The sequence below is a fragment of the Kryptolebias marmoratus genome, linkage group LG8 (assembly GCF_001649575.2).
Source record: "Kryptolebias marmoratus isolate JLee-2015 linkage group LG8, ASM164957v2, whole genome shotgun sequence".
NCBI classification, from domain to species: domain Eukaryota; kingdom Metazoa; phylum Chordata; class Actinopteri; order Cyprinodontiformes; family Rivulidae; genus Kryptolebias; species Kryptolebias marmoratus.
The window spans coordinates 28,760,303-28,771,107 of NC_051437.1; the positions used below are offsets into that span (position 1 = coordinate 28,760,303).

Sequence of the window (10,805 nt, forward strand, 5' to 3'; positions counted from 1 at the left end):
TTCTCTCTCTCGCCCCGGAGGTTCTCTCTCTCGCCCCGGCGGTTCTCTCTCTCGCCCTGGAGGTTCTCTCTCTCGCCCCGGCGGTTCTCTCTCTCGCCCCGGCGGTTCTCTCTCTCGCCCTGGAGGTTCTCTCTCTCGCCCCGGCGGTTCTCTCTCTCGCCCCGGAGGTTCTCTCTCTCGCCCCGGCGGTTCTCTCTCGCGCCCCGGCGGTTCTCTCTCGCGCCCCGGCGGTTCTCTCTCTCTCTCACGCTTTTCACTCCGCGGCGTGGAGCGTCGTCTTTTGTCTGTCACCTGACGTCTTTTTCTCTTCCTGCGTCTTACGGGGACGGTGCTGGACCTCCTCCAAGACGCCGCACCGCACCCACCCCCCACCGTTTCTGAAGCGCCACCTGTGATATTCAAGCCGATTTCAATGTCTAATCAGGACCATTCAGGTTCTCCCTCCCCCCCGATGACTCACGCTGAAAAATCAGTTTCAAAAAGCTCCTTTCAGAAGTTTCATCGAGCTCCACGCACTCATTACCGGAGCACGAGCCGAGAGCGGGGAGCTCGGCGGCCCGGGTCAAAGCACTGCGAGCAGCGAAGATGGCTCTTTGTTGCTTTCGCTCTCTCTTCCTCGCTGGATTTGGGTCTGGGCGCCCTCGAGGTTAGCAGATTAGCATACAGCATCAGATGTGCGATTAGCATGTGCGCTAGCTCCCCGCCTGACAGAGCGGGTCACGTTGTGTCACGCCGAGGCAGATGTGGAGAAACATCAGTCCTCGTGTCGTGCTCAGCTCCGCGGATCGATCGGCTCGACTTTAAACTTGGATGAACAGAGACGGTTTTCAGAAGCCGAGGATCGATTTTCAGCTCTCCTCTCAGCGTCTTCTAACATCCATCGAAAGGTTGGAAGACATGAGGACGGTTCCAGACTTCAGCTGATGTTTACGAGTTATTTCTTCAATAAAACACAAATGTTGGGACTTTTCATAGCTGTGTTCTTTTAAAAGATTATCTTTTTTAATCTGCTTCAGCAAAACGGCTTCATTTTTGTCTTCTGCTGCTTTTAGCTGGTAGTTAGAGATTTACTACTTTTAGCTTCTAGCTAACCTTATGGTACTTTTAGGTAACATTTTGCTGTTTTTAACATTTAACAATCCCTTTGCTAATATACCTTTTAGCTAGTCTTTTGCTATTTTTACCATTTAGCTAAATCTTTTTCTGCTTTAAGCTACTGTTTTGCTACTTTTAGCCTCTACCTAACTTTCTGATGCTTGTAGCTTTTAACTAGCATTTTGCTTTTTTAGCTTGTAGTTAGCCGTTTACTACTTTCAGCTTCCAACTAACCTTATGATACTTTTAGCTAACATTTTGCTACTTTTAGATTGTAGCTAACCTTTGGGTACTTTAAGCTAACCGTTGCTACTTTTAATGTTTAACTGTCCCTTTGCTAATGTACCTTTTAGCTAGTCTTTTGCTATTTTTAACTTTAGCTAAATCTTTTGCTGCTTTAAGCTACTGTTTTGCTACTTTTAGCCTCTACCTAACTTTCTGATGCTTGTAGCTTTTAACTAGCATTTTGCTTTTTTAGCTTGTAGTTAGCCGTTTACTACTTTCAGCTTCCAACTAACCTTATGATACTTTTAGCTAACATTTTGCTACTGTTCGCTTCTAGCTAACCTTTGGGTACTTTAAGCTAACCTTTGCTACTTTTAATGTTTAACTGTCCCTTTGCTAATGTACATTTTAGCTAGTCTTTTGCTATTTTTAACTTTAGCTAAATCTTTTGCTGCTTTAAGCTACTGTTTTGCTACTTTTAGATTCTAGCTAGACTCCTGTTTTGATAACTTTAACGTTTAGTGAGCGTTCTGCTGTGTTTTAGCTTTCAGCTAGCCTTTCGTAACTTTTAGCTTTTAGTCAGTTTCAGCTCTTTAGGGTCCTAGCTAGCATTCAGCTTCTTTTAGCTTCGGCTCTCAGCATCACGTTGTGTTTTCACACAGGTCCTGGTTCGTCTCCAGCGGCGCTGCTGGACTCATCCGGACGTCTCCATCTTTGTTTCATACTGGAGCAGGACGACGTTCCTGGATATCCCATATTTAGGACCAGATTGCTTCCCGTCATGTGTTTTTTTCCCCACCGGCACCTTCGGTAACAGCCAAGATATTTTCTGACCTTCAATGGAAATCGGCGAGACGATCCAGACGGAACAGGTGCGGCGCTCCTCAGGACCCGTAACACACCACGACGACCGGCCCAGAGGGCGGTGGAGGCTGGAAAACCACGGAGGAACGGAGAAATTCGGAGGAACGATCGATAACCGGGCGACGGTGGGAGGGCGTCCTCCCAGTTCCAACCAATCAGGCGCTGCCGCTCCGCCCACCTGACACCTTCCCTGAGCACAGGTGGTCACAGCACTGGCAACCAGCTGTATCTGCACAGGATTTACTGAAACCTGCAGGAAGTCAGCATCCGAGGTCGATCGGTTAATGAGATATTTCACTAACAGGCAGGTAAACACGAGTCTTTCTGATACCAGAAGAATGCTGTTCAGGAATGAGGTCAACCAAACCTCCCTCTGCGCCTCCATTCACCCTTTCATCCGTCCCTGAAGGCCATCAATAATGCAGCGCCGCGCTCCCGGAGCAGCAGACACACAAGGCCGCCTTCGTGTGATTTATAGACGGGCGCTGCGAGGGGCTCCTCCAGTGGAGGCCATTATCATGCAGGCATCAATAAGTGCGGCGGGGGGTCCAAAGGGTCTCCGGGTCACGGCGGCGTGGTGCCCCCGGCGTCAGCGGGACTCCTCTCAGGCTGTCACGGCCTTTCACCAGCAGATCCAACAACAAGCGGCGCCTTTTCGCAGCCGCTGTCAGTCAGGCCGAAGAAAAGAGCAAAGAGGAGGGTGGCGAGGAACACAGAGTTTACCTCGCAGAACCGAGAAGCACAAATTTACAGGTGAAAGGTCGGAGCGCGGCTGAAGGTTGGCAAAAATCGATCAAGACAAGTTGAAGAGGTGAGCGCTAAATCGAAGAGCGTTATCTGACAAAGAGAGGTCAAAGTTCACCGACTTGTTTCCGCAAAGAAGTAAAGTCGAACTCAGAAACGGTGTTTTATGGTAACTAACAGTTAAACACACTTTCTTTCTGTTTACATGAATTTGAAACAGCAGATTTTCTTTGGGGTCATATTTTTATCCTGAACCTTTTATACTCAGAGAGTTTATCAGTCAGGGAACAAGCTAACACAAGAACCAGTTCTGTGCTTATATTAGCTTTAGCACTTTAGTAACAAGTTAAAATGCTACAAATTAAATACTGTTAGCCATTGAACAACAAGCTAAAATGCTACAAACAGTATTAGCACTTTGGCAAAATACTAAAATGTTTACTTTAACATTAAATGTTTTAGAAATAAGCTAACATTAGGGGCTAACACTTTCACAACGAGCTAAGATGCTAACTCTACTGATAGCCACTAAAGAGCTAATACTAACGTCGGCTAATGACAATGTTAGCATTAGCATTTAAATATAAAAATGCTAACTAAAATGCTGACTTTAACATTAAATGTTTTAGAAATAGGCTAACATGCTAACGTTAGGATTAACAATTTCACAACAAGCTAAGATGCTAACATTGCCATTAGCCCTTTAGCAACACGCTAAGATGCGTTAGCGTTAGCACGTGAGCAACAAACAAATACTTGTGTTGATATTTGTGCTTTAATTAAAAGCTAAAAACGCACAAAGTTGGCTATATTCTTTTAGCAACATGCTAACGTTATCACCAGCACTTTAGAAACAAGGTAATGTACTGCTGTTAGCATTAGCTTACTCTGTTAGCTCTTTAGCTGCTGGCTTCATAGCTCGGTACACGAACGGGTCGTTTTATTTCAACTCCTAAGAAAACATCCGATAAAGATGGAATTTTAACGTGGGAAGGTTTCTCACCAGCCCCTGCTTCAAAATCCAACATGGCCGCCTCGTACATAAATGTGATAACTGTCATTTTGAGTCTCTATTAATGAACATGTTTGTTCTGCGTAATGCTAACAGTGGTTAGCTTGGTGACGACTAACAACAGTTAGCAGATCCTGCTGGTTTCATCTCCTGAGTTAACAGAACTCAGCAGAACCTTTGTGTCGGGTTTTAGTTTACTCAGTCTGACGACGGATGGCAGCAGATAAGAAACCCGGTTTCTGTCAGGAAACACAAAGTCGAACACTTTCGTATTCTTCCGTATCCTGGAAGTCCGAAATGAGGAATCCTGAACCGTACGTCTACGAAGAAGTTTGCAGCCAAAGAAAGTCGTCAGAAAAGCAGCGGAAGGATCTGTTCTGAATGTCTAATAAGAGCCGAAACTGCTGAGGTCTGCATCGCTGCCGCAAAGTGTTAAACAGGCGCTGTCAAAGGAGGAAGAGGAGAAGAAGAGTCGGAAAGGAAGAAAGGCTCAAACTCCGAAGGATCAATGAGCGGAGTTCGTCCTGAATATCTGAAGACGACGCAGACTTCAGATCAGAGCTGATGGGAGCGTCAGACGAGCGCCTTTTACCCTGAAGATGGAGGCTTGGGTTCATTTTAGGAGCCGAAGACGTTTCTCAGTTCAAGCTCTTCAGATGAGAAGAGAAACGTCTTAGGCTGCCGTGTCCTGGACGACCAGCAGGTGTCTGGATCGAGTATCGGACATTTAAAAATAAAAGTTTAGGAGTCAAAATACAATTTTAGACATCTAAATCTAGTTTTAGGAGTCGACTAAACCTTCACTTTTTGAAGAAGCTGAGCCTAATTTGAGAGCAGACATCTGCAGAACCTTTCACGTCAAAAAACACTTCATAAAAAGTTACAAATTTATCACATAAATTAACTTTTTACGGTTAAAAACGGGACAAAACGCAGCTTTTTGAAAACTTTGCCCGACCTCCGACCTGACAGATTTAACAACCGTTAATTCCAGTTCACCTCGACTCCTGTTGATTGTTGAGGCAGCGCCACAGCGCTGCCTGCAGGCCTGGCGGAGTTACTGCAGCATTTTTGGTCTTTTTCTGTGTTCTTCCTCCTGACCAGCAGGGGGCGATCTGTTAGGATCAGAAAATAGATAAGTCATAATCATGGCTGAGAAAATAATCCTCCTCCTACAGATTTCTTGACATCAGTCAGAATTTTCTGTTTTCAATCTTATTTATTTTTATTTTTTTCTGATGAAATAAATCAGTAAAAAAATCTGAGCTCTCAGGTCTAGATTTACATTTTAATTGATTTTATGCCTTCGCAACTTTGGGAATGAGATTTTAATGATCAAAACAATCAATTTAATCTGCAGTCTGTTTATATACAGAGCGGCTGTGAGCTTTTAATTTGAAGGGTTTGTGCTGCTGGGGTGGAGGTGATGGAGGGGGAGGAGGGGGCAGGAAATCTGTGGGATTTGGAGCTAAATCTGTTTAGGCACTTCCCTGTCTGCCAGGCTGTGTGACTGAGGTGTATCTGAGCTCTGTGAGTGCAGCTGTCAGGAGCTGCGTGATACAAAAATCAATACCACTCCTCTTCCTCCCCCTCCTCCTCCCCCTCACCCTGCAGCCTCTAAATCAATGCGTCCTGAAGCTGATTAGCAGGTTCAGGCCCGGGTCGTTTCTCACAGCGAGAGGCGTCTTTTCTTCATCCTGACACCGAACAGAATCGGGTTTTCTGTAACGACTCTGCAAGAATGTCGGCGTCCACATTCCTGTAAGGTTGGACGAAATGTTTTCTGTCCTCCCCGGTGAGACGAAGCAGCAGCTCCTCTTCCTCAGCTTTCCTAACAGCACCAACCTGCCCAGGATGGAAGACAGTTTCTGTCTCAAAGTGTCGTCATTTATTCTCACTGATTTACAAACTTCTTTCTTTCCAAATAAAACTTTGGTAGTTTTATATTAATTGTAAATAAAAAACATGTTTACACTCCTGTTTCCCTGGTTTTTATCCAAGTACTTCTTACTTTCTGTTATTTTAACCACTGGAGATGGGTTTCATGACTTTTCGTTTGTGTACTTTTCAAAATATTTATTTTACAAAAAATGTCACCAATAAAATACATTGAGACCTGTTCAATTTCTTCATAAACATTGTTCTCCTTGAAATCATTTACAGCGTACTACTGCTAATACTACTACTGCTAAAACTACTACTGGTACTACTAATACTACCACTGTTAATGTAAATGCTAATTCTGCTAATAGTACAACTGGTACTACTAATACTACCACTACTACTGCTAATACTACTACTACTTCTAAAACTACTAATACTACCACTGCTAATGCTAATTCTACTACTGTTAATACTACTTTGCTAATAACGCTACTGCTAATGTTAATACTAATTCTGCTAATAGTACAACTGGTACTAACACTACCACTACTACTGCTAACTCTGCTAATACTACCATTTCTAATACTACTACTGCTTATACTATCATTGCTAATGCTAATCCTAATTAGCTCATGCTAATTTAACTACGGCTAATGTTGGTTTAAAGCTAATGTTGCGCTAGCTAAGCCATTGCTACTTTTTTGCTAGCCATTTACTACTTTTAGGTTTTAGCTATCATTTTGCTTGTTTTGGCTAACATTTAGCTTTAATAATCTGGAGGAAATAAAGCATTTAGCTTTTAGCTTTATGAGAATTCAGCAGTGGAATGGCATTTTTACAGAAAATCCTCTTTCTGTAATTATTTTAGCATTTTACCGATGTTTATAACGTCTCTGAATCTGTTTTTAATTTATGCTAATTTATGTTTTTGAGTTCTTAATGGTTCTTGTTGTTTTAAGGGACGATTTTACAGCATTTTGGTTGTTTTAATTATCCTTTTTTTATTTTATAAAGCTCTAAAAGCTGTCAAAGCTCCAGTTTCACCCGCTGAACGTTTCATCACAACAAACTTTAAAACCAAATTTAAATTAATTTACTCACTTCAGTGTCTGCTGACTTGTAATTTTATGAATCACATCAGAGTTTTGGGGTTTTTGGTCACAGCTGATCTGCAGCTTTAGGTTTATTTTAAATAAAGTGTAAATATTAAATAAAACTTGTACCTCTGGTGCCTGAAAGCTTTCAGGTCTAAAGGAATCCTGCAGCGCCTCCAAGTGGACGAGCTGCTAAAAACAGAATTGAAGAGGTTTTAGTTTTTTCTGATTCTTCCACCTTTTTTAAAAAAACACGATTTATCAGGAAAACTTTCAGCTTTTATGTTTGTTCAGATTTAAATGATCCTGGATGGTTTATTTGTCACGTTTTTAGTTATAAAACTAAAACAGATCATGTAAAAAAAAGTAAAATAATTAGAAAATAAGGATTTAAAAATGACAACAGTTTGATTATAAAACTAAACTAAATGCTACAAAAACAGATTTGGGTTTTAATGAGACACAGGAAACATTTTGTTTCAGATTTCTAAAATATTTTCTGATGAGAACAAGAGGTCTGTAGGATATTTGGTTTAAAAAATGTCTCCTTGAAGACAAAAACGTCCAACATCACGTCTCTGAAGACAGGCGAGTCTTTCAGGCGTCAGTTTGGGTTTAAATCAAGTTTACAGAAAAAAAAAGAACTGGAGGTAAAAATTACTGAGAAACTAAAAACCTGAACGAAGAATCAGTTGAGGAGAGAAGCTGCTGTGGAGACAAGATGGAGACGAGAAGGAGACAGGAAGAAGACAGGATGGAGACAGGATGGAGACAAGATGGAGACAGGATGGAGACATGATGGAGACATGATGGAGACAAGATGGAGACGAGAAGGAGACAGGAAGGAGACAGGATGGAGACAGGATGGAGACAAGATGGAGACGAGAAGGAGACAGAATGGAGACATGATGGAGACATGATGGAGACAAGATGGAGACGAGAAGGGGACAGGATGGAGATGAGAAGGAGACAGGATGGAGACAACATGGAGACAACATGGAGAGGAGATGGGGACAGGATGAAGACGTTATGGAGATATTATAGAGACATGATGGACCTACTCAAAAGATTCAGGTTCTGATCCGAGTTAGAACTCCCCTCCAACAACAAGCCTACAAAGACCCTCAGAAGGGAGGGGCGGTGGAGTGATTTGCAAGTGAGTTTCCCTCTTCTTTACCTGCTTGTTCCTGGCAGAGTCTCAGGGACACAGAGAGGGACAACCACCTCCAGCTGAAGGGACAATAAAGACATCAAACTCTCGTCTCACTGGACTGACGGGTCGGGGGACACCGGAGGACACAGAGGGGACACCGAGGGGACACAGGCCCTCAGAGGGAGAACATGTAAACCCCACAGAGAAAAGGCCGGCGGGGAGTTGAACCCGCGGGACGACAGACGGGACCACCGGGGACCAAAACAACGAGCTGGAGACAGGAAGTGATGTCATAAATAAAAACATGTTTACCTTCAGGCCGAGCTGTCCTCGGAGGTCAAAGGTCAAACCTGTAAAAGGACGACTCTCAGCTACTACCACACCAAACTGTTTGCTAATGTCGACTAGCTGCGGCGGCCATCTTGAATCAGGTCGACTCCATTCGGTGGTTCATGAGATATTTTGCTAACAGGTTACATGATTACTAATTCACTTCTGATTTAACTTCCTGTTTGTTTGTTTACCTTTTTTTTGGGGAAACATCAAAGAAAGTTTATTTTTCTCTCAGGACTCAAGGAGCAGAAATAAAAACTCCGACACTGAAACGTTTATTTGAAACGTCTGAACAAACAGAAACACAATCGACAGTAAACAGGAAGTGGTTCTGTTAGGACTGAGTGTGAGAACAAACAAACAAACAAACAAACAAACTTAGTTTGGGTTTTAAATGTTCTACCTTCCCTGCTTGGATGTTTTCTGCAACGTTCCTACAGACATATGAAAGATAAAAAAGGAAAGCCGGAGTTTCTTCACGCTTTGTTTTTGTCCAAGTTCTCCGGTTCCGGATCCTCCGCTCCGCGGCCGAACCTCCGGGTCAGCTCGGACCTCAGCACCACGCAGCAGGACTTCTGGAAGAGACGAACAGAGGACGGGTCAGGAGCTGCAGAACCGACCTCTGACCCCCCGAGGAGAAGCTCCTCCCTCACCTTCCCGGCCTTGGCTCGGCTCCGGGCCCGGGTCAGGAGCTCCAGCAGGGCCAGCAGGAGCCCGACTCCCAGACCCAGACCCAGGAGCAGGAACAGAACCCGCAGGTCGTCGGGCTTCAGCGCGTTGGAGGAGCGGGCCTCGTCGGCGCCGACGCAGCTGCTGGACCACCATTTGTCCCGCAGGTGGGACAGCTCTCCGGTCTCACTCAGCTGGAGGATGGCAATGGTCAGGTTCTTCACCAGAGGGTATCCTGGGAGTGTGTGTGTGTGTGTGTGTGTGTGTGTGTGAGGGGGGTAAAAAGAAACAAAACTCGCATTAAAACCAGAAACCAGCTGAAGAAAATTCTACTTTTAGCCTCAACTTCGATGAGAAGTCAGAGGAAATCTGCTCATCTGGTTGTTGCTGACGGGAAGCGGGCGATCATGTAAATCAGACGGAAATGTTTCGAAGCTTCAACCTTCGACCGTTCCTGTCAAAGACAGAATCCTGAAGCTGCAGGAGCTGAAGGAGAAGCTAAGATGCTAACTCTACTGATAGCAACTTAGCTTGTCGCTAAAGAGCTAATAGTAACGTCAGCTAATGACAATGTTAGCATTGGCATTTAAATATAAAAATGCTAACTAAAATGCTGACTTTAACATTAAATGTTTTAGAAATAGGCTAACATGCTAACGTTAGGGTTAACAATTTCACAACAAGCTAAGATGCTAACATTGCCATTAGCCCTTTAGCAACACGCTAAGATGCGTTAGCACGTGAGCGACAAACAAATACTTGCGTTGACATTTGTGTTTTAATAAAAAGCTAAAAACGCACAAAGTTAGGACAAACGAGGGACGAGGAGACGCGAGGACAGGAAGGAGCTCACCCAGAGGCGCTGCAACGCTGTACGCCCTCATGGAAACGACTTCCGGGGAGCGGGTCAGATTGCAGAACCGAGCCACGGCCAGGTCCAAAGACACGGCCTCACCGATGAAGGCGAAGTTCCCCTCCTTGGCGCGGCGGACGCCCTCGGACATGGAGGACACGAAGCTCTTCTTCCGCTCCATGTGCTGGTAGATGCGCCGGAACACGGGGTTGTTGGAGTTCTGAGACGGAAAGAGACAAAAAGACACTTTGACTTTGTTGCGTTCCCAGGAACCCCGCCCCCCCTGCCGCCGCCCGCCGGGAGCTTCTGGACGCTCGTGCCTTGAAGAAGAGCATGGTGGAACCGGACTGGACCGTTCCATAGTCGATGAGGTTCTGGTTGGCCAGGTCCTCGAAGCTGGAGATGGACATGTGTCTGTGGTCGGAGCGCAGCATCAGGCTGAAGCTGGAGAAGTAGCAGACGAGCAGAACCAAGGAGAACATCCACCAGATGGCAGCGATGATGCGTCCGGACACAGCTTTGGGCTGAGGACCGGCACCTGAGGGGACAGAGACAGGGACAGACGGGGACGGGGACAGAGACAGAGACGGATCAGGTTCTGATGGTCCAGAGTCCAAACAGTCACAGCTGGAACATCATGTTTGACAGGAAGGAACGAGATAATCTGAGAATGTTCTAATGGTTCTAACAGTTCTGGTGTTCTAATGGTTCTAATGGTTCTGACGGTTCTGGTGTTCTGATGGTTCTGACGGTTCTAATGGTTCTAGTGTTCTGATGGTTCTGGTGTTCTGATGGTTCTGACGGTTCTTATGGTTCTGGTGTTTTGATGGTTCTAATGGTTCTGACGGTTCTAATGGTTCTAGTGTTCTGATGGTTCTG

The 10,805-nt window shown here is 44.8% G+C and overlaps 1 protein-coding gene across 1 annotated transcript in view; it reads right to left on the bottom strand.

Moving 5' to 3' along the window:
• Positions 1-8,663: 8,663 nt before the first annotated feature.
• si:ch211-251b21.1 (uncharacterized protein LOC571720 homolog) overlaps positions 8,664-10,805 on the bottom strand; it is a 9,311-nt gene continuing 7,169 nt past the window's right edge. Inside the window, exons 8-11 of the mRNA XM_037976917.1 lie at positions 10,247-10,466; positions 9,927-10,146; positions 9,058-9,308; positions 8,664-8,979 (exon numbers count right to left, since the gene is read on the bottom strand). Coding sequence (XP_037832845.1) covers positions 8,881-8,979; positions 9,058-9,308; positions 9,927-10,146; positions 10,247-10,466 — 790 coding nt within the window. The 3' untranslated portion in view covers positions 8,664-8,880. The remainder of the gene's footprint in view (positions 8,980-9,057; positions 9,309-9,926; positions 10,147-10,246; positions 10,467-10,805) is intronic.